Source organism: Rutidosis leptorrhynchoides, chromosome 9, assembly GCF_046630445.1.
Source record: "Rutidosis leptorrhynchoides isolate AG116_Rl617_1_P2 chromosome 9, CSIRO_AGI_Rlap_v1, whole genome shotgun sequence".
Lineage (NCBI taxonomy): Eukaryota > Viridiplantae > Streptophyta > Magnoliopsida > Asterales > Asteraceae > Rutidosis > Rutidosis leptorrhynchoides.
Genome location: NC_092341.1, coordinates 339,901,621 through 339,925,170, shown reverse-complemented (window position 1 = coordinate 339,925,170; position 23,550 = coordinate 339,901,621). Strand labels below are relative to the sequence as shown.

The 23,550-nt window shown below is 36.2% G+C and overlaps 2 protein-coding genes across 4 annotated transcripts in view; one reads left to right on the top strand and one right to left on the bottom strand.

Moving 5' to 3' along the window:
- Positions 1-10,056: 10,056 nt before the first annotated feature.
- LOC139866016 (mitogen-activated protein kinase kinase kinase YODA-like) lies at positions 10,057-17,457 on the top strand. 3 transcript variants are annotated; one of them, XM_071854145.1, is made up of 12 exons: positions 10,057-10,170; positions 10,798-11,410; positions 11,684-12,232; positions 12,715-12,802; positions 13,209-13,271; positions 14,705-14,796; positions 14,905-14,980; positions 15,057-15,116; positions 15,193-15,303; positions 15,673-15,915; positions 16,013-16,104; positions 16,823-17,457. In XM_071854145.1, the coding sequence occupies exons 2-12, from the start codon at positions 10,941-10,943 to the stop codon at positions 17,241-17,243; spliced, it is 2,265 nt and encodes a 754-aa protein (XP_071710246.1). In that variant the 5' UTR covers positions 10,057-10,170; positions 10,798-10,940; the 3' UTR covers positions 17,244-17,457. The 3 variants fall into 3 exon arrangements, with proteins under 3 accessions (XP_071710246.1, XP_071710244.1, XP_071710245.1); XM_071854143.1 differs by having other exon boundaries at positions 14,636-14,796; XM_071854144.1 differs by lacking the exon at positions 10,057-10,170 and having other exon boundaries at positions 10,488-11,410; positions 14,636-14,796.
- Positions 17,458-17,661: 204 nt separating this feature from the next.
- LOC139866015 (short-chain dehydrogenase TIC 32, chloroplastic-like) overlaps positions 17,662-23,550 on the bottom strand; it is a 40,792-nt gene continuing 34,903 nt past the window's right edge. Inside the window, exons 4-8 of the mRNA XM_071854142.1 lie at positions 18,556-18,709; positions 18,340-18,418; positions 18,152-18,236; positions 18,015-18,061; positions 17,662-17,906 (exon numbers count right to left, since the gene is read on the bottom strand). Of these exons, the coding sequence (XP_071710243.1) occupies positions 17,730-17,906; positions 18,015-18,061; positions 18,152-18,236; positions 18,340-18,418; positions 18,556-18,709 (542 nt within the window). The 3' untranslated portion in view covers positions 17,662-17,729. The remainder of the gene's footprint in view (positions 17,907-18,014; positions 18,062-18,151; positions 18,237-18,339; positions 18,419-18,555; positions 18,710-23,550) is intronic.

Sequence of the window (23,550 nt, the reverse complement as noted above, 5' to 3'; positions counted from 1 at the left end):
GGGTCCCGAACTATTTTTTTAAGTTTCATAATCATATATGAGTATGTTAGAACAAGTTTCATGTTAATCGGAGGTGCGTAGCATAGTTAGAATTAAACAAAAATGTGCACTTTTGGATAGCCGGGGCCCGGAGCGCCGCTCAAGGTATTGGAGTGCCGCTCAAGGTATCTGTTCAGCAATTCTGGGCAGTTTGAACACTTAATGCACGAATCCAACTTCAAACAACCATAACTAATGAACCGTAAACATTCAAAACACGTATCTTATATTGTTGGAAAGGTATTTTTACGAGGAATACAACTAAATACATTTCATCAAACAAAAACATCATTTACAATAATTGAATTCTCGTCGAATGATCATTTAACGCTCATCATAAATGCTTCAAGTTCATAAATACATATTGATAATTCGAGAATTAAATGCACACATATAATGCGCCGTTTAGTAGGTAATTATGCATACCATACAACTAAACACTTATAAACAACATTGCAAAGCATTCAATGCATCAAAAGTCACATTTAAGGCTACCAAACCCTAACTAACAATCATAAAATCCTTAATCATGTTAATGAGACTTTTCCAAGTCAATTTACATACCAAATTGAAGCTAGTGATGCTAGTAACACATTTAATACATGCACTTTCAACATATGATCAACCAAAACTCAAGATTAAGCAAGTCATCTTTCAAGTTTAAGCTAGTTACATCAAAATAGCAAGAACAAGCAAATAAATCACATAATCAAGTTAGACTTGAGCCATAAACACTAATTAACACACTTTTAAGTTGTAAAGATCAAGAACAAGAAATTTAGTGTTTTTAGAAAGTTACCCAAATGAGATGAGGTTGGTATGGATTCGAAGAGAAAGATGCAAGGATTCCGAATATGTAATTTGTTTTAGTTGATGCTTGCTAGATCTTGAATAGATGATGAATTCTTGAATTGGGTGTTGAGAGAAAAAGGACGAAAGTATTAAAGTGAGGAGGTGAAATGAATGGAGGAGGATGAAGGTTTGGCCATTTGACCTAGTCACCTCTTTGCCCATTTGACAACATTAGTCCCTCAACTTTGGAAGCGGTTGCGTGAATTAACCAAACGAATCACCTTAAAGACGTAGAGTAAACGAGAGATGTTATAATTAAATAACGGACTTTAAAATAATTAAACGGAAAGTAAACGAAAAAAGACGGGATGTTACAGATGGATCAGTTTTAGATCCACTTCAATTTCACTTTCACCTCACTTAAACACCCTCAAGCATCCTAGTGTGAGAAACCCACTTTCTAGAGAGAGAAAGCTTGATTTGGAGGAGAAAGAGGTTGAATCTCACCAAAGTGCAAGTGTAAACCTTGTTCATCTCGTCTCTAGCTATCTTGTGATATTAGTGGTAGGTCCTAAATCCAATTTTTCTTTCAATTTGGTGTTAGGGTTGGTATTGAATGTTCTCGATTTAACTCATCTAGCTCACAAATGGTTGTTTAAAGCTAGATGTGGGTGTTGTTGACCCTTGTTGGTGGGTTTGGGGTTGGAAAATGTTTTGGTCATGTGTAAACTTGCAATTTAGGCATAATCACAAGTATTGGTGATGTTGTTGGTGAATGGAACCCAAGTAGGTGTTCTTGGTAGTTTGATTTTGGGTGTAAATCGGATTTGGGGTCAAAATGGGTCTTTGGTTGAAATGGGTCATTAAGTGCTCCTAGCACTTGATCAAGAGTTGTAATTTGATGAGTTTGGGACCAAACCACTAGCTATTAGTGATTTGGGGAGTTTGGGTCTTGTTTAACCAAGTCGGGGATGTTGGGTGCAATTTGGATCAAAGTTGCACTTGTGGGTTTTTTTTATGGGTCAAACTACTAGTGTTTATAGCTTAATGTTGTGAATTAGGCTAGGTAACTCGCTTTTGGAGCAATCTTGAAGTCCTAGCTTGATTATTGACTCATATAGTTATTCAAGGTGAGTGGAGTATTTATATGTGTGTATATATAGATTGTTTGCTTGTATAGTGTTATGGAGAGTGATACCGATTGTAAGGTTCACTCTTCGTGATCATTTGATGCAAGGTGGTGAGTGTTACCAGTAAGGTCTCACTCTTCGCGACCATGTTTGTGAATGTAATTGTGGCGAGTGTTATTCACTCTTCGGCGGCCACACATTGTTTAAGGATGTGGTGAGTGTCACTCAATGAATACACTCTTCGGCGACCACGTTCGTGTGTACTTGGCGGTGCCATCCGGAAGGTACCTTCGCGGCCATGTGCACTTGTTTGGTAGTGTTATTTCATTTGATGACTAGTGATCATATACATAGCATTGTATATGTATATTTTACTAGCTAAGGGCTAGAAGCAGAAGCTACACGAACTATAGCCAAAAGGTTTGGAATATTCACTTAAAATAGGGATAGCGGCTCAGTTTCCGCGTTAATAAAAGAATGCGGGTCATTTCGCTAAGTTTCTGCGAATAGTTAAGCAATCCGCAGACCGCGGATATTTCGAATACTATAAATAGAGAGCATGGCCTCTCATTTATAGGTTGTTGATTTTCTGCCATTTGCTCTAGCCTTTGTGATTTTCACTTGTGATCTTGCCCAAGGAATTTCTACATTGCGCTAAGGTGAATCACGCTAATTGACAATCAAGACCGGGTCGGGGTGGTTGATCACTTGATTGATAAAGTGAAAGACGATCATCGGGGCCCAAAATAATCATCAAATATCCTATCCTATATCTTATTATTGCACTCAATCCTTAATTAAGTAATAACTTGATATTGGATTGATCAATTGGCGCCATCCGTGGGACACGTTTTATGAATTAAACTTGAAATTTTTTGTTTTGTGCCGTCAAACAATCAATTGCTTGGATAAATTTAAATCGTGTATTGTTACGATGATTTACAGGAAGTTGCTGAGGCGTATTAGCTAATTTGATCGTTGAATATGGCAGCTAACACGAAACAAACAGGAAGTTCCATCAATGCTGATGCGTTAGTTAATGATTCGCAAAATACCTTGTCAAGTAGTATGCAGGCAAACGTTAATACTATCGCGGGAAGTTCAGGGAAAGAATCGCTGGCTAAAGCGCCTAGTGGCAATCTTGTTAACGCTGATTCACAACTAAAGGTTACTGCTGAAAAAATGGTCGCGCGCAGGAATTTGCAACAACATCGTGCAGAAACCACCACTGATGGCAAGCGATTAAGGATTTTGGCTGAAAAAGCAGACAAAGTACTTGGCACGGCTATTGAACAAGCTAGAAAAGATTGTCACGAATCTCACATACCGCGAACTTACTTATGGTTGTTAAATGATTCTGGATCACAGGCTGATCGCTTAGTCATTGGTCATCGCGATAGTGATAGCGATGGTGCGGATGAATGTGTTATTCTAAATTCTGTTTATAATTTGAAGACTGCGAAAGCGCCAAGAGAAGAAAGTGAATTTTCTGATGATTCGGACAATGCAGAGGAATTTGTAAAAATTCCACATGTTAAGCGAAGGCGACCACCAACACCTTTCTCTCGTCATGAGGATGAGGGTGAAGCATCTGATGCTGTTCGAGAGAAAGTGCTCAACATTTTTTAGCGGATGCTTTTAGAAGCATTGCGCCTAAGTCAATGCAACATAAGTTTGAACAACCGAATTTTTTGCAAGATATGATCGCCAAGTTTTGCGCGGAGAATACTGATACTCGCACAAAAAAGGCGACTGAAATTACCACTGCTGCAGACAAGTTTGTCCAGCATATTTCTGATTGTCCAATTGTTACACCGCCTATTGTGCCAGCGACGTTGGGAGTTTATTCAGGGTTAACTGATCCCTTGGATTTTTTGCAGCGATTTGAAGGTGTGGTAAGCACCTATAATTGGGATGAACCGGTTGCGTGTAGGGTATTTCCTATGGTTTTGCAAGGATCCACTAGGGAGTGGTTCCATAGCCTGCAAGCTCGCAGTATCATTGGCTTCATTGATCTTCGCGATAAATTTTTGTTGCACTTTCAGAATCTTTTACCGCAGAAGAAGACACATATAGAATGTCATGATATTAAGCAGGGCAATAAGGAAACTTTGAACGCATTACTTACGCGATACATTTACGAGTTCCAGAAGATGCCAAGTCTGAATGAAGATAAAAAAAATCTCTGGATTCTTGCATGCTATTAATCCACAACGACATCCAACGCTTGTGTGAAGACTGCGAAGAGATGTCCCGCCAACTTTCGCTAAGGTCCAACAAGAGACATATGATTATCTTCGAGGTGGAGAAGATAGTACTATAACCCCTGCATGTGGGTGGGGTAAGGACAAAAGTTGGCGGGATGACAATGATTCCTTTCGCGATGGCAACGGCGATAATTATCGCGATTTTGGTTACCCGCGGCGAAATGGTGGCGGTGGTTACCCGCACAATGATAGATTTCAAGGCCAAAATGATAACCATAATTATAACCGTCGAGATCGTTATTCTTCGTGAAAATGGAATAATGAGTCTTTCAATATCATTCAGATGCTAACAAAAACGCCTAAGGAAATTTTGCTACAGGAAAGAGTCGCTAAGTATTTTCCTGATCCGTAACCTTTAGGGGAGAACAGCAGACGAGATAGGTCTAAATTTTGTGTTTTCCATGATGATTATGGCATGACACCAATCGTTGCAGAGATTTTGCGGAACTAATCGCGGAGGCGTATGAGCAAGGCAAGTTGGATCATTTGATCGCGCAGGGTGCTGCAAGTACTGCTAATGCGATTATATTGCCTGCAGAAACCAATGCTCCGCAAGTGCCAAATGTATCTGAGCGAAAAGCTCCCGCGGTAAAAAATCTTGGGGTGAAAATGGTAAGTAAGAAAGAAAATCAGCGCGGAATTCAAGTCATTAATGAGGTGGAAGTGCAAGGCGAAATGCCTGTACTTCAAATATCCGAACAAATTGTAAGCTGGAAATGTCCTTCTATTACTTTTCCTTCTGCAAGTCTGACTGCGGATGTTGACAAACCAGTAGTAGTTTCATGCCGCATTGCGAATACCGGCATCGTAATTATGAAGGTACATGTTGACACTGGTAACAGTGTAGATGTTATGTATGAACAATGTTTTAGCAAATTGCCTGCAAATATTCAAGCTTTGATGAAACCTACTGCGGTTTCACTTGCTGGATTTTCAGGAGAGTCAACTTGACCTATAGGTCAGTTGGAATTGCAAATTGAGCTGGTTGATGATTGTGATGAGTCGCTAAGGCACCAAGCTTCATTGAATCTTTACATAATGCGAAATCAGTCGCGATTCAATATGATTCTTGGGCGCACTGCTTTGCGCATGTTTGGCGCAATTCCTTCTACTATACATGGCGTGGTTAAATTTTCTGCTAATAAGGGAGTTGGCACGCTAATTTCTGCAGAAGAAGAGTTATTTTGTGCTATGATTATGGCAAGCGTAAGTATGGGCATTGAGGGGCATTCAGTCCATTCTGAATAGTGTGAATATTTGTAATAGAAAGTTTGTGATAGAATGCTTAGTCAAGTTTGATCAATGATTGATTTGCTATTTTTGTTTTCTGAAATTTGTATTGTGAAAAACTGCTGAATAAAACAAAATTAGTTTCAGTGTTAGTGGTTGTTTCTATACAAAGCGAAAACACTGCGTGTGGCCACGCGTAGTGATTATTTTGCAGAATACAATTGCTTAATTTTCATGACACTAAATTAATATTTGTATAAATGCAATTAAGGATCCGCAGATACTTTTAAACAAAATGGCATGGTTTTCGCTAAACGTGGCTTTGCTAATGTTATAGTAATTCAAGTATGCATTGTGAAATAAATGCGTTTAAAACAAAGTGATGAAATTGCCCACTTGTGTTACTGAATGAATGTTGCGAAATGATAAAATTTCCTAAGTGTTTGATCTTGCCAACATTTAGATGCTTCGCAATGCTAAAAATTGCGTAATGATCGATTTGTCGGACTTAGAAGATTCATAATGAATAGAAGATTGTTTCGCATAAGTACGTGTTTGTTATGTGCACAATAGCGAATGTGAAAATTGCAAAGGGCAAGTCTGAATTATGAATATTTGATAAAATAAAGCGCTATATAAATAAGACAAGTTGCAACTGCGAAACATAACCATTTCATTAATAAACACGCTGTGCAAGCGCGTGGATTTACAAAAAAACGCAATCTATAAATTGCGGGATTACAATTTACAACCTACTTAAGATGTTTTAAAGCTCGAGTGCTTTAATATCTTCAAACGTAACGCCCATGCGTCGGCTAAGCTCTACTAAAGCTGGTATGGTGACTTTCTGAACCTTCTTCTTCGCTACAGTTAGTGCTTCGCGGGCATCATCGGTTGCACATATCTCATTTGCCATGTCTGAGGGAAGTGGTTGGGAAAGATCGCCAAGTTTGCAAAGCAGGTCATACCACTCGCAACGAGTAACGAGTTTGGATGCCTGGGCGTATGCTCGAAACTTCTCAGTTACAGGTTTTGAATCCATGATTTTGTTGCCGTGTTCGGGAAGGTATTTGATGAGTTGAGCGAATTGTTCCTCAGCATTTTCCGCTCTCTTTTTTAGCTTTGCGTTTTCCTCCGCATCTTTTTTAAGTTGAGCCTCAAGTTTCTGCGCTTTTCTTTGTTGAGCATTGGCAATTTTAACCTGCTTCTCATATTCATCGGATATTTTGTTGAAGCGCTCAACGTTGTCGATGGCTAGGCAAATCGCGTTATAGCAATTGTGGGGTCGCTGTCTTTCGGCTTGAGGAAAAGTCAGTTTGCGGTATTCATCTTGAGTGTTTTTGGGGATGAAGTTGCAGAGTTTGCGGTATAACCGGTTGGCTTGTTCTGCTTCTGCGGCTTCATCCGCATCTTCTTCTTCTTGATTGGATGTTTCAGCATCAGAAGGAAGGCTTAAGTCTTCATTACCGGGCTCTTCCAGAATGTCCTCGGGGATATTCCCGGTGATGTTGTATAGCGGTCTGGGCTCACCTGGGGAGTCTGAAAGCACAACTAAAAAGAGATAAGCGAATATAATAAATTAGTGCGGTTAAGATAAAAATGCACTATAAATAATCACGTGGTTTTGAAATTTGCTTACTCGTTTCTTGTTCAGCAAAAGAACGACTGCGTCTTTTGCGAGGAGTCGTAGCTCCCTCTGTCGCTTTTCGCTTTCCGCGGTCTTCACCGGGAATGGTAAGTGTATTGATAATAGGCTCATCAACGGGAATAATCTCGCCATCTCCGACTTTTAAGCGGCGTGCTGGTTTAATCCCAGTGATGTCCGCTGACCTCATTACCAGCTCAAGGTCAATCTCTGCAACATAGTACCGCAAAACATTACGCAATTATAAGGGTAATATGTAATGTGTATTTGTATAAAAGTATAAGCAATATACCGTTGTTGGCGGCGTCGACTAAAAGCGCGTCGCAATCACCCCATAGCCAGTACACGGATACTCCACCAATATAAAGCGGAACGTTGGAGTAGGCTCGCATAACCAGGCCCGCGTTTTTGATTGTTTTCAGTAAATCTTGTTCAAGGTCATCCGGGGTGACCTTGTCATTTATCGTTGCGTCCATTTCGGTGCACCATGCTTTGGGTATGTTGCTATCAATGTGGGCAGTGTTATTAATAAAAAAGAAGGAACTGCGCCAGTATCCAATAGAATCCTTGGGGGAGGTCATCACGCCATGAGGACCGCGGAAGGAATACCACCCCTTATCGTAAGGTGTAAGGCTATTAAAAGAGCGAAAGGTGTTAAGTAGTGGCTGCTCATTCACTGCTTTGCAATACATCTCGAATAACACAATTTTATTAATCGCGTTCGGTTGCAGTTGTGCAACTGCAACCTTGTAGTATTCGCATACGCTGCGAAAAAAGGGAGTAAGAGGAAGGCGTAGGTTGCCATGTGAAATGGCAGCCTCGTAAATCGTAATCATTCCCTTGGGCGGAGCATTCGCCCTATCCTCCGCTGATGGGGCGGTGGGTGAAAATTGTGCAAGCAGTGGATAATACTGTTGTAGGGTTTGGATTTTTGCCTCCGTCATATATGACACGAAGGTGCCGGGAGTGTTAGTAGTAGATGAGGATGTCATTTGCAATAATATAATTAAATCGGCTGTTGAATTGAAAAATTATAAGGGATGAATAGATTAATTGCAATAAACGCGTATGAATAGGAGAGTTCGATTGAGTAAGCAATTGAAGAAGAAAGCGTAAAGTTTTTTATGCGAGTTTAACAGCTATTTATAATTGAAATTCGGGCGAGGAAGTCGAAAGGGTAATGATTACTCTTAAACGGCTAAAATTAACGCAACGTGTAAACGGCAATTTTCTAGCCGTTACAGCGTTTCTGATTTGATAGTTTGCGAAGTTATCGTTGTTGTTTTGCGTTGAGATTAATAAAACCAACGGCAATAATTAGATGGTAAAAAATTGTTGCAACATGCTGCAAATATATTTTAATGTAACACGATTTATTTTTTAGAGTTTATCATGATGCATCTGCTTCGCGAAATGTATCATAATAAACTGGGGGGACTTGATCATATACATAGCATTGTATATGTATATTTTACTAGCTAAGGGCTAGAAGCAGAAGCTACGAGAACTATAGCCAAAAGGTTTGGAATATTCGCTTAAAATAAGGATAGCGGGTCAGTTTCCGCGTTAATAAAAGACTGCGGGTCATTTCGCTAAGTTTCCGCGAATAGTTAAGCAATCCGCAGACCGCGGATATTTCGAATACTATAAATAGAGAGCATGACCTCTCATTTATAAGTTGTTGATTTTCTGCTATTTGCTCTAGCCTTTGTGATTTTCACTTGTGATCTTGCCCAAGGAATTTCTACATTGCGCTAAGGTGAATCATGCTAATTGATAATCAAGACCGGGTCGGGTTGGTTGATCACTTGATTGATAAAGTGAAAGATGATCATCGGGGCCCAAAATAATCATCAAACATCTCATCCTCCATCTTATTATTGCACTCAATCCTTAATTAAGTAATAACTTGATATAGGATTGATCAACTAGCACTATTTTGCATGGTTAACCATATTGACATGTTGTAGCATAATGCGTTGTTTTGGATTTATATTGCTTGTGATGCTAGCTTGTATGCGGATATTTGTGTAAGCGGTACAAGTAAGGGATTTATGTATGTATGCATAATAGTATTTCACTTACTAAACATTGTAGCTTACTCCTTTCGTTGTTTACTTTTTCTAGATTGTGGTACTTCGAAGGACAAGGGTAAGAGTTTGGTCTGGCTTGCTTGTGGCGGATTTTGGAAGGCACTTGTGGTAATGGTCCCGACGGTCATGCTCACTAATGAGTCGTTTTGATTAAATTTATGGGTCTTGTGTACCCAATATTGTAACTCTTAACTTGATGTATTTTGAAACTTGTGGTAACATTTGAACAAGTGATGTAATCAAATTGTGGTTGTGATATCATTGTCTTCAAAAAAAAAAAAAGGTGACATGTTTTCACAAGTTAATTGTTAATTCGGTTTGAGAGTCGTTTCATCATGAACAATATGGAAGGTGTTCAACAAGGTGATGTTGTCAATTCGAAGGTTCCACCTAAAGATTCGATGAATTTAAAGAAGGAAAAGAAAAAGTTGGTTCAGGGAGCGAAAATGAAGGCCTTTGGCGTTTTTATCAAAGATGTTTGATCTCTCGACCAAGGTTTTTTTAATCATTCTCCGTTTGGCTTTAGTTTCTTTCGAAGGTTGATGAGCTCCTGTTGTCATCGATTAGATTTTTATACATCTATTTGTGCGTTTGTTGGATTGCTTTTCTCTTAGATTGGTCTTGCTCTCGTGATTGTTGTGAGCTTAAAAGTAATTACGTAAGTAATTAACTTACTCCATTCGTACAACAAATTAATTTAATTTAATATTAGTAAATTAAAAGTAAATATTATACTTATATCAAATATTACGGAGTAAATATAAATAAAATAAAATAAAACCTTAAACAAATGAAATGAAATCTCCTTTTCTCTTTTTTTTCATTCAATCATTTGACATTTGATTCTCCTCTATCATTTACAAGCCTCACAGTCACACTTTCACAATCCTATTAATCAAATTTATTAACGTGTTGCTGTTGTTTTTGTTGTTAACTATTACTTGTAGGTTAATTCGAACCTTCATTAATACAAGGTTAGCTATCAGTTCTTCAATGTTAATTAGCTTTTAACAGTGATTAATATCAGTGTAGATCTGTGTTGAAATAATTCATTGTTGCAGTTGCAGTTGCAGATCAAGTTTTTGAATGACCTAATTTAGTAATTAGAGTTCCTAATTAAGCAAGTTTTACATATGTATGTTTATTTGTATATGTATGTGTGTGTTAAAAATTGTCGGTGAAATTAAGTACAGTAGTTAAATTGATTAATATGATTATATTTGACTTAGATTGTTTGATTTTAGTTTCATGCATTGACTTGGTTACTGTTATAATGTCCTGTAATCATAGATTAAAAGGCTGCATGAAATGATGGAAACTTAGGCCCGTTTGGCTCACGGAATTAGAATTGAATTTAGACACGAAGCTTGTCTAAATTCAATTCCAATTCTGCCGGAATCCCATTGGATTCCGTGAGCCAAACGAGGCCTTACATGTTTTCAGAAATCACACACCTCATTGCATTGAAAAATCATCTCCATATGTATCTTATACAACAAAATTCAAGTTGCATTTTTTTTCTTTTTTTTTGAAAACCACATTTGAAGGTGTAATTAAGCATGCCTTTTTTTCTAATATGTCAATAACGGTATTTCAAGCAGTCGGAAGCCACATCAGCACTTACTCACTAGGAGTATCCCATAATCTGTAGAGAAATGAAACATAACGAATATTTAAGTTCGAATTTGGGGAGTGATTGAGAGTTTAAATCGTTTTTGGAAACTTGATACTACTATCTGCAAATATGCCTTCATGGTGGGGTAAGTCATCTTCAAAAGAAGCAAAGAAGAAAAAAACAAACAAAGAGAGTCTTATTAACACGTTGAAGAAATTTAGGATCCCTTCAGATAATAAATCGAGGAACCGATCAGCTGTTTCCGAAAAAGGGTCGTTATCGACGTTAAAAGAATCCAAACATGTAGCAAGATGCCAAAGTTTTCAAGAAAGAAGTCAGGGTCAACCACTTCCGCTTCCGGCTATTCATCCTTTGCGTGTGACTAGTAACGAATCTGGAATCGATGTTTTGGGAAAACCGACACTAGAAAAGGGATCCAAAGTATCATTATTTACTCCACATTTTGATTTTGATGGAGCAGAGTCAGTTTTTAGTGAATGTTATAGTGATAGTGATGATCCACGTGATTCAAGCCAACGTAGTCCCTTGGCTTCTGATTATGATACCATAAGTCGAACAACTGCTGGCAGCCCTACCAGGTATTAGCTCATGTTCAGTTAGTTACAATATGATGCGCGTATAGGTTGTAAAATAAAAGTTTGAGCTGGCAAAATGAATTAGGGTCAAAAGGAATTGCATTACGTTCGGTTGGGTTGATCTGAAACACCTTTTGTCCGGAACATGGATGCCTTTTATAATTGTTTAGTATATGATTACAAAAAACTATAATTTCAACATTACTATAATATAATTTCTCGGATTATAATGTTGTTATCTTTCGTTTTTGATGATCTTCTGGTTGTTTGGTGAAGCATGATTGCCAGGGATCAATCACATGTCACCAGAATTTATTCAAGGGACGTACCAAAACCACGTGCATTTGGAACCGAGCAAATAATAAATACTGCTTTCTATTCCGGTCAGTGTTCTAGCCCTGTATCAGGTCAGAATTCTGGGCATAATTCAATGGGTGGTGACATGGCGGGTATATTTTGGCAGCCCGGTAGGGGTAGCCCGGAGTACTCTCCACTTCCTAGTCCCAGAATGACTAGTCCTGGCCCAAGCTCTAGGATCCATAGTGGTGCGGTTACACCGCTGCACCCAAGAGCCGGTGGGTCAGCCATTGAGTCACAGAGTAGTTGGCCTGATGACGGAAAACAACAAAGTCACAGGTTGCCGCTGCCCCCGATTTCAGTTACCAGTTGTTCGCCTTTTTCTCAACCAAATTCAGCAGCAACTTCTCCTTCTCTACCGCGAAGTCCAGGACGGGCTGAGTATCTAAAGAGCCCGGGCTCAAGATGGAAAAAGGGGAAGCTGCTGGGTCGAGGCTCATTTGGGCATGTTTACATTGGTTTCAACAGGTATGAAAATAAATTGTATTTTTTGTTGGTCTATAATCATGGTTACTGCAGCCGTTTCACCCAAAAACGTCTAATTAGTCGGTCAACACTAAAGTCAAGTCAAAGTCGGTCAAAAGTTGACTTCTTGTCTGGCCTTGTTCTAGTGTAAACGAAAATCCCAAACCCATTTAAAAATTAGCTAGGAAATAGAAAACATTTTAAAAAACTTATATATTATTTAAACTAACACGTCATCATCTTATTTGTGAATCATTTATTTTTAAAATACGTATGTTTGAAATATTTATATTTAATATAATTTTATTTAAAAGTCAACGTTGGTCAACGTCCGTCTCGACCCTGTCTCGACCTTTTAAGGTCCTGACGGACTCGTCTCCGTCTCGCATCTTTTTCAACCTTGTCTATAGTTGCACCCACGTCTATCACCTTATGCACTTTGAAATCATTTTATTTGTGTGTTTGGTGTTTTATTGAGGGTGTAGTGAAACCGGCGAAATGTGTGCTATGAAGGAGGTGACTTTGTTCGCTGATGATACAAAGTCAAATGAAAGTGCAAAACAGCTGGGTCAAGTACGTATATCAGCCATTTACAGATAATGTTTGGTACACATGGTTGCTATAGTTGGCAAAATAGGCGGGTCGGGCAGGTTGAGTAATGGGTTGAAACATTTAACTTTTTATACAAGTCAAATTGAGTCAGCCTGGGCCGGTCCACATACACATTCTTGATTGTTCTTAATACTCCACACATAATTAACGTGTTAAAATGATTGGGAACTATATAATAGTAATAATGATACTTCATTCCACTTTCTATTAGTAAAGCAATTAAGGAGGTTTTATAGTTTTGAATACATTTTGGACGACTTTCGAGCCATTAGATATGTTCTCTTTTTAGTTTTTAGTCAAATATGATAAGTTAACCCATTCTTAATCAGTCATAAATGGATGGAAATTTCCATCTATCTCATTGCAGGAAGTATCTTTATTGAGCCGGTTAAGCCATCCAAATATTGTTCAGTACTATGGGTCTGAAATGGTAAGTTTTGTACTCATTAGCACATTTTTTACACCCAAATGTCTAAAATAATAATCTATATATATATATATATATATATATATATATATATATATATATATATATATATATATATAGGGGCAGGATCAATGGGGAAGTAACCAATCGGGGAGAAGCGGGGGGAAGCAAAATATTTTTTTTTTTTTTTTTTTTTTTTTTGAATTTTTTTTTTCCCGGCATCAAGATCACACGAAAATATGAACATTTAGAAGAGACACTTTGTGATGAATGTTATTATTTAGGCGGGAAAACGATCGACAAAAATAACATTCAAGATAATATTGTTTGTGAACGTTTTTTTTCTTCATGTTTTGTGAAGTAAAATTTAGCCCGATTTAGAGTTTAGGGTTTAGGGTTTAAAGGTAACATTTAAAATTATGATATTTACTAAGGGTATCATATTAGTAAAAATTATCATTTTTATTAGAATTAGCACTTTTATTATAAAATTATTATTTTTAGTATCATTAATAGTAGTATCATTATTTTTACTATTATAAGTATTATCATTTTTATTATTATTATTTTTTTTAAATAAACATTTCTATGAATATATATATTATAAGATATTAATATAATTATGTATGAAAACATTAATACATTGTAGTATATAATATATAAACATAAATATATTCAAATTAATAATTAATATAACTTAAAATTTAGTTGTTCGATTATAAGTATATGTGTTAATATATATACTTGATATAGGTTTGTGAATCCGAGGTCAACCCTGCATTGTTCAGTAGCGTCATATGTATTTTTACTACAAAATACAATATGTGAGTTCATTTGCTCCCTTTTACTCATTACATTTTTGGGCTGAGAATACATGCACTGTTTTAATAACTGTTCGTGTTAAACCGTAAACCCTAAACTCTAAACCGTTCGTGTTAAAAACTCAATCTAAATCCTAAATCTAAACCCTAAATCTAAACCCTAAACCCTAAATTTCTAAACCCTAATATCTAAACCCTATAAACCCTAATATCTAAACCCCAATAGCTAAAACCTCAAAATACGTTCGAAAAACACGATAATTGTTATATATTACTTCTTCGAGCGTTTTTCCGCCAAAATAAAAACATTTATCACAAAGTGTCTCTACTAAATGTTCATATTTTCATCTCATCTATAATGTTCGTGAACAAAGTTTTTTCAAAAAACGAAAAAAAAAAAAAAAGTTTTTGCTTCCCCCCGCTTCCCCCCGAATGGTTACTTCCCTCTTGATCCTACCACTATATATATATATATATATATATATATATATATATATATATATATATATAATAAAGACGAGCTATACACTCGTGGTTATTTAACAGGTTGATGACAAACTTTATATATATTTGGAATATGTCTCTGCCGGTTCAATTTATAAGATTCTTCAACAGTATGGACAATTAGGCGAACTTGCAATCCGAAGTTATACTCAACAAATCTTATCTGGGCTTGCATATTTACATGCTAAGAATACTATCCACAGGTGGCTCATTTTAAGTTTTTAGTTGTTTTCTTTCAGATCATTCTTGTCTACATAAACTAAAATAGTGGGCTTTATTTTGGGTAATCATAAAATTTTGTGCGTACGTAGGGATATCAAAGGAGCAAATATCCTTGTTGACCCAAATGGCCGAGTCAAGCTGGCAGATTTTGGGATGGCAAAACATGTAAGTTTTCTTCTACAACGTTAAAAGTTCAAAATTTGAGGACTTATAATTAAATGATATCTACAAAATATCGCAGATCAACGGGCAGGCGTGCCCGCTATCTTTCAAAGGAAGTCCTTACTGGATGGCACCTGAGGTTAGTATAATTTTATTTAAACATTTTATTTCACTCTTAACCATGGTGCAATGCTCACTCAGCTTCATCCACACAGATTATAAATAATAATACCACTGGTTCAAACCTTGCTGTTGACATTTGGAGTCTCGGATGCACGGTTCTCGAAATGGCAACAACTAAACCACCTTGGAGCCAGTATGAAGGGCACGTATTCTATTCTAATTTCATTAATTAAAATTGCTTTTTCTGTCTATTTGTGTGTGTTTGTGACAACATTTTTTTAAAGTAAGCAAACGGACAGGTTGGATAACGATTTACAACCGGTGATTTTTTGTATATGTTGAACAGGCTGGATTGTTTATCACCCATTTTGTTTTAAAATTTGATATATTCATATGACATAACCATATTTGATGAGTACATTCTTTAGGCGGGTTTCTACAATAACATTACACAAGTGACTACTCGTCCATTTGACCCATTTCGTTTTAAGCTACTTTCTTTTGTTGAACGGTTTTGAATGGTTTGTTGGAGGCAAAAATTCAGATCTCATTTTGTTATTATGTATAAAAAGGTGGCTGCTTTGTTTAAGATTGGCAACAGCAAAGAACTACCTGCTATTCCTGATCATCTGTCAGATGAGGGTAAAGATTTTGTAAAGCAATGCTTGCAACGAAATCCACATCATCGTCCCACTGCTGCTCAGCTTTTAGATCACCCTTTTGTAAGAAATGCTGCACCTTTGGAAAGGGCAATACCGTCCCCTGACCCATCAGATCATCCACCACATGTTGTTACAAATGGGGTCAAATCTCAGGTATATCTGTTTACTTTGTTTCCTGTCATTTCAGTCATGTCCACATCAATGCTATTTTCTTCACGAGGTGTCAATCTTGACCCATTTACTTTTGCAGGGAATTGGACATCCAAGAAATAGACGAGCACTTGATCACGATAGACTCGCTAACCATTCATTTAGAGTACCAAAACCTGCTTATTGTTCCAGGTTTATCTCTTCGAACTATTTGGTCTTACTCTGTCCTGAGTGCGCTTGCGTACACACACATGAAACAAATATAGGCAACTCACTTGAGTAATGTGGCTGTTTCAGCCCATTTACTTGTGAATGGGTTTTATCACAAAACAGGAAACATAAAATATTAGTCAAATGGGGTTGAATGGTCTAAAGTTGCCAAATGTTTACTTAATACACAAACTATTTCCAAATCAAAAACTGGTAACTTTGCAAAAAAATTTTGTACTCATGGTTATATAATTTTTTGTAGTCATGGTTATATAAAAGTTTTTTGTTAAAATGGAGAAAATTGATAATCATTAACTAGGCCTGGCCATTTTTAATAAATCACTCTTTCAACCCGAACCCATTTTGAGTTGTTACCTGCAGGGTCGGATCCAGAAATTTGTTTCGACGTTTGCAGAATGTTAAAAGTTTGAAAAAAGACAAGAAAACGGGGGCAAAATGTAAAAAATCTAAGAAAACAAGACAAAATGTCGACTTTTAACATATAAATACACTAAACGCCGAACTTTAACACATAAACACACTGATAAAATTTGGATCGTCAGGGGCGGCCGATCCCGGTTGACCCTTCTATGATCCGCCCCTGGTTACCTGCCCCGCCCATATTGCCTACCTCAATGTATAATGGTAGCTCTGCATATATAAACCTAACATAGTTTATGTGCATTTACTTTATTTACAGTGATCTTCAAATTCCGAGGAATATTATATCGTGTCCAGTCTCCCCGATCGGAAGCCCTCTTTTACATTCAAGGTCACCTCAACATCAACACATTAATAATGGATGGATGTCTCCATCACCTATATCTTCAGGTGCATCTAGCCCGTTAACTAGCGGTGGTGGTTGTATCCCATTTCATCACATTAACCAGTCGGTATACTTGCACGAGACCTCAAAAGCTAACCATAACCCTTATACCATTCCTGTTCATGATATCTTTCGATCAAAGCAACCACAATCACATGCTCGCAACCAAATAAAACAATTCAGTGGGCCCACTCAGGAAAGTTATGGGCGACATGCACTATTGGCAGACTCTGTATCTCACCTGCTTTTACAAAACAAAGCGACTTCTAAACCATCTTCTAATCCTAATCCTTAATTTATAATCGAGCTGATTAAATGCCGGAACTTGGTTTTGTTCGGTTGATTGTATACTCGGCTAATCCAACAAGAACTCAACTGAATTAGCAAAAAAAACAGGAGCATTAACTAGTATATGACTGTAAACAGATTGGTCACATAGAAAAATGATGGCACAAATTGTTATTAACATGTAATACCATCATCACATAGAATGATAGATAGAGCAGGTAGATTTACTGTTGTACAAAAAGTTGGGGAATCAACCTCACATCTGTATGATGCTGTATGGTTCTTTCAATTGAACATTAAATTAATTTAATATTAATTAATTAATAATAATACAATAATCTGTGTTTAAAGGAAGACACCAATATAAACTAGCTTCCTTTCATTATTTTTATTTTATTTGTATTTATATAATAATATAATATATAATATTGTTCAGTATACTTGCAAGGTGCAAACCACTAGAGAACTAGCTCCCCGAGTCTCAGAAATTGTTCTAGGAAACGGAAGATTTTTCTTTGATCAAATTTGCAGTATAATCCCACAATATCTTTCCAAGTTGGGCGTCGTTAGCTTGCGAGCTTGTGGTAGCTAAATTGCAATTTGTAAAATACTTGCCACTAATTCCTTCAACTTGTGGGTGCAGTGCTGCATAGCATGTAGTTGCTGCTCCCTGCATATATAAGTTCTATGATCCATTTTATAACAGTAAACTGTCTCTTAACTAATTCCAATTTTTTTCTATCAAAACAAAGTACTTTAAAATATAATGAATGATCACCTGCTGCACATTTTTAAGCACTAGTTTACCAAATATGTTGACCAGACCTGCATTCACATTGCAGAACAATTCAGTTTGTATTGAATGAAAACACAAATTATCAATGAAGGAACATATAGATGAAGTATCATGTGTACTGCTAAACAAGGCATAATGGCGGAAGATATTGGTGGGAATTGCCCCTGGATTAACTGAATTTGCAGTTATCTTTGTTCCATCCTCCTATTTGTGTAACCATTTCCATTATCAATACACCATTCTTATCAAGAAGATTAATTTAATCAATTTATTATTACAATTAAAAATAGACCTAATTCTCATGTACCTTTAAGAGCCTTGCAAGCTCATTAGTATGGAGAACATTTGCCAACTTTGACTGACCATACGCAGATAAAGCGTCGTACCTGGAGTTAATCAAGTTTAAATGGATTACAAAATCATGTACCGTATGAAATATGTGTTAGTAAACCTTTACTCAAAACAGATAAATTTTGTGAACAGTATCCAGTGTTTGGAACAAAAGAAAGTACTGATAATTTACCCGGATTGACTATTAATCTCGTCGAAACGAATTCCTTCGCTATAAGATAACTGGTGCCTGCGGGATGAGACATTCAGAATCCTTCCTTCTTTATTACTTTCATCTGCTGTTCTTTTCATTGTTTCCAGTAAAAGATTTGTCAAATGAAAATGACCTGCAAAAAAAAAAAAAAAGATCTGAATCAAAGTAAAAAACGAGTTATTTATAGATTATGCGATTGGCACCTTATAATCCTTGTTAGTGTATCTAAGATTGTTATTAGACATTTGTCTTTTGTTATGTAAACTTAATTACTAAGAAAACTTAACTATTAAGTTTTCTTAGCTATTAAGTATTCTTAGCCTTTAAGTATTCTTATCCATTAAGGATACTTAACCATTAAGTATTCTAGGATTCTTATCCATTAAGGATACTTAGCCATTAAGTATTCTTATCCATTAAGAATTCTTATCCATTAAGAATTCTTATCCATTAAGTATTCTTATCCATTAAGGATACATAGATATTTTAGTATCCTTAGTTGTTAAGTAATTATCGATATTCGTGATACTTACCTCTTAAGTTTTCTTAGAAGTTAAGAAAGTTAGTTTTTTGTAGCCTATAAATAGGAGTTGTAATCAAGAGTTGTATAAGATAACAAATCTTCAAATAATATAACCAACCTTCAAATTATTTCTATTCTACACTTTTATTATGTATTCTAATCTACTTAGCAACAAAGTCTTGCTATTTTAATCTTTAGCATCAAAGTCTTGCTAATTTAATCTTTAGCAACAAAGTCTTGCTACCTTAATCTTTCAAGTATAGATTTCTATTCTATTCTTGAACATTTACAGTGGTATCAGAGCTTTCTTCTTAAGGGGCAGTTTTATTCACGGTAAAAGAAATTTTAAACTAGACATGGCATCTAGTTCAACTGCTCCAGCAATTCCAACATTTAATGGGTTGCACTATCACATTTGGGCAGTAAAGATGAAGACATATTTGAAGTCTCAAGGTTTATGGAAGGTTGTAGAGACTAATGAAGATCCTCCAGCACTCAGAGCAAACCCAACTGTTGCTCAACTAAGAAATTATGAAGAAGAGTTGCTGAAGAAAGATAAGGCACTTACCTGTTTACATTCAGGACTTGCTGATCAAATTTTCACCTCAATAATGGACTTGGACACACCAAAAGCTGTGTGGGATAAAATCCAAGATACCTATGAAGGTTCTGATAGAGTAAAAGCTGTCAGATTATTGACTCTCAGACGAGAGTTTGAATTGTTGAAAATGAACGATGATGAACTCGTGAAAGATTATTCATCCCGAATAATGGATGTTGTTAATCAAATTAGACTTCATGGTGACAAGATTTCAGACCAGAAAGTGGTGGAGAAGATAATGATAAGTGTCCCTCAAAAGTTTGAAGCCAAAATTTTCGCAATAGAAGAATCTTGTAATATTAGCATGCTTACGGTTTCTGAACTAACCAGTAAGCTTCAAGCACAAGAACAGAGGGTCTCTATGAGATCCGAAGAAAAGGTTGAAGGTGCTTTTCAAGCTTCTTTCAAAAATAACAAGGCTGGGAATTCAAGACAAAACACATATAAGAAAGGAAATTATAAAGGAAATAAAAGTTCAAACTCACGAAGCTCCTCTTCAACATCAAAGAAAGGTACTTTCCCTCCATGTAAAGTTTGTCAAAATACAAATCATCAAGAAGTTGATTGTTGGTTCAAAGATAAACCAAACTTTAAGTGCAATTTTTGCAAAAAGTTTGGACATACTGAAAGATATTGTAGAGCAAAGAAAAATCAAGGCCAAACAAAGGAACTTCAGTTGGCAAATTTCACTGAGGAAAATCAGGAGGAAAATGAACACTTGTTCATGGTCTCACATGTCGATAAAAGTTTAAAAAGACTTACATGGCTTCTTGATAGTGGGTGCACTAGCCATATGACTCCAAAGCTGTCATACTTTTGTAATCTTGATACTAAAATCAATGCTAAAGTGAAGCTCGGAGATGGAAGAATTGTTCAAGCTAAAGGGAGAGGCACCATTGCGTTTAAAACAAAGCAAGGTACCAAATATATTTATGATGTCTTATATATTCCCGACCTTGATCAAAACTTGTTAAGTGTTACAAAAATGACCAAAAATGACTACGGTGTGAATTTTAAGAATTCTCGTTGTTGCATTTCTGACACTACCGGTTCAATATTAGCAAATCTTGATATGGTAGATGATAGTTTCTACTTAAAGCTCGATTTTGTGGATGAAAGTGCTTATCATGTTGTGGAAGATAATAGTATGATATGGCATAAAAGATTCGGTCATTTCAATAACCGAACACTGAAGCATATGTATACCACCCAACTAGTCAAAGATTTGCCTATAGTTACCGAAGTTGATCTTAAATGTGAAGGGTGTGAATTGGGAAAAAATCACAGGTTGCCTTTCTCAAAATCTGGTGTGACAAGAGCCACACACAAGTTAGAAATCATTCATTCTGATATTTGTGGTCCTATGTCTATACCATCCTGGAATGGCAACAAGTATTTTATACTTTTTATCGATGATTACACACGGATGTGTTGGGTCTATTTTCTCAACAATAAAGCTTCAGTTTTTTCTATCTTCAAGAATTTCAAGAAACTTGTTGAAGTGCAAAGTGGCAATACTTTGCGTATTTTGAGAACCGACAATGGTGGAGAGTATACTTCAAATGAATTTGAAGACTTCCTTCAACAACAAGGAGTAATTCATCAGGTCACGGTTCCATACTCGCCACAACAAAACGGAGTTTCTGAGAGGAAAAACAGAACTGTTATGGAGATGGCAAGATCGATGATTTTCGAAAAGAATCTAACCAAGACATTTTGGGCAGAAGCCGTTGCAACTTCTGTGTATTTGCTCAACCGATTAGCAACAAAAGCTGTGAGTAATAAGACTCCGGTTGAAGCTTGGTCAGGAATCAAACCTTCAGTCAAACATTTGAAGGTATTTGGTTCTATTTGTTACTATCATATTCCAGATGTCAAGAGGACAAAACTTGATGCTAAAGCTAGAAAAGGAATTTTTGTTGGCTATGCGACATAGTCAAAGGGATATAGAATATACGATTTGACTGATTGTAAAATTGCAATTAGTAGAGATGTGAGTGTTGATGAAGGAGCCTACTGGGATTGGAATACGAAGGAAGTTAAAAGGCATGAAGCTTCTATTTCAAGTCCCCAAAATGAATCTCATTATGATCCAGAATTTGATGTCGAAGACACAACTGACACCGAAGTTCTGAGAACCAAAAAAATTGCTGATTGATAATGCTAAAAACGAACATATATTTCATAGCATTATTCCTCAAGAAAGACAAGCTTTTAGTTGCAATTGTTCTATTTACAAGTGATATTCGTTTAAATAATAAAAGGTGAAGACAAAAGACAGATTCGACGAATTGAAGACGCAAACGACCAAAAAGCTCAAAAGTACAAAAGACAATAAAAAAGGTTCCAATTATTGATAAGAAACGTCTCGAAATTACAAGAGTACAAGATTCAAAACGCAAAGTACAAAATATAAAATTGTACGCAAGGACGTTCGAAAATCCGGAACCGGGACCAGAGTCAACTCTCAACGCTCGACGCAACGGACTAAAAATTACAAATTAACTATGCATATAAATATAATATAATATATAATTAATTATATTAATTATATATATATTATATATATATTATAAAACCGTCGGCAGAGAAAGACTCCAAGGGTGTGAGCTGTAAATTCATCCTCCGCGACTCGCGGAGTTTGAAGAGGCTTTTGCCGCGAGTCGCGGAGCCCCAAAAATCGAAAATCCCTATAAAGCCAACCGAATTCTGATCAAAATTCATCCATCTTTTTCTTCCTCATTCATACGTAAAATTTATATTTATATTTATAATTTATATTTTAATTTTAATTATAATTCTAATAATAAGGGTATGTTAGCGAATATTGTAAGGGTGTAAGTTGAAATTCTGTCCGTGTAACGCTACGCTATTTTTAATCATTGTAAGTTATGTTCAACCTTTTTATATTAATGTCTCGTAGCTAAGTTATTATTATGCTTATTTAATCCGAAGTAATCATGATGTTGGGCTAATTACTAAAATTGGGTAATTGGGCTTTGTACCATAATTGGGGTTTGGACAAAAGAACGACACTTGTGTAAATTAGACTATGGGCTATTAATGGGCTTTATATTTGTTTAACTAAATGAAAGTTTGTTAATGTTAATATAAAGATTTACAATTGGGCGTCCCTATAAATTACCATATACACTCGATCGGACACGATGGGCGGGGTATTTATATGTACGAATAATCGTTCATTTAACCGGACACGGGAATGGATTAATAGCCACTAGAATAATTAAAACAGGGGTGAAATTACATTCAAGGGTAATTGGTGTAATTGTTAACAAAGTAGTAAAACCTTGGATTACACGCAGTCGATAACCTGGTGTATTCATTAAACAAAGTATTAAAACCTTGTTACAATTCGAATCCCCAATTAGTTGGAATATTTAACTTCGGGTATAATAATAATTTGACGAGGACACTCGCACTTTATATTTATGACTGATGGACTGTTATGGACAAAAACCAGACGGACAGATTAAATAATCCAGGACAAAGGACAATTAACCCATGGGCATAAAACTAAAATCAACACGTCAAACATCATGATTACGGAAGTTTAAATAAGCATAATTCTTTTATTTCATATTTAATTTCCTTTATTTTATATTTAATTGCACTTCTAATTATCGCACTTTTATTTATTGTTATTTAATCGCACTTTTAATTATCGTACTTTTTAATTATCGCAATTTTATTTTATCGCACTTTTATTATTCGCAATTTCATTATCGTTATTTACTTTACGCTTTAATTTAAGTCTTGTATTTATTTTATATTTTACATTAGGTTTTAACTGCGACTAAAGTCTTAAAATCGACAAACCTGTCATTAAACG

Excerpts from the sequence above, each read along its gene's own strand:
- LOC139866016 (XM_071854143.1), top strand. The coding sequence starts at position 10,941 with ATGCCTTCATGGTGGGGTAAGTCATCTTCAAAAGAAGCAAAGAAGAAA. Across the intron at positions 13,272-14,635 it reads AGTACTATGGGTCTGAAATG|GTTGATGACAAACTTTATAT; the intron begins GTAAGTTTTGTA and ends GTTATTTAACAG. Across the intron at positions 14,797-14,904 it reads GCTAAGAATACTATCCACAG|GGATATCAAAGGAGCAAATA; the intron begins GTGGCTCATTTT and ends GTGCGTACGTAG.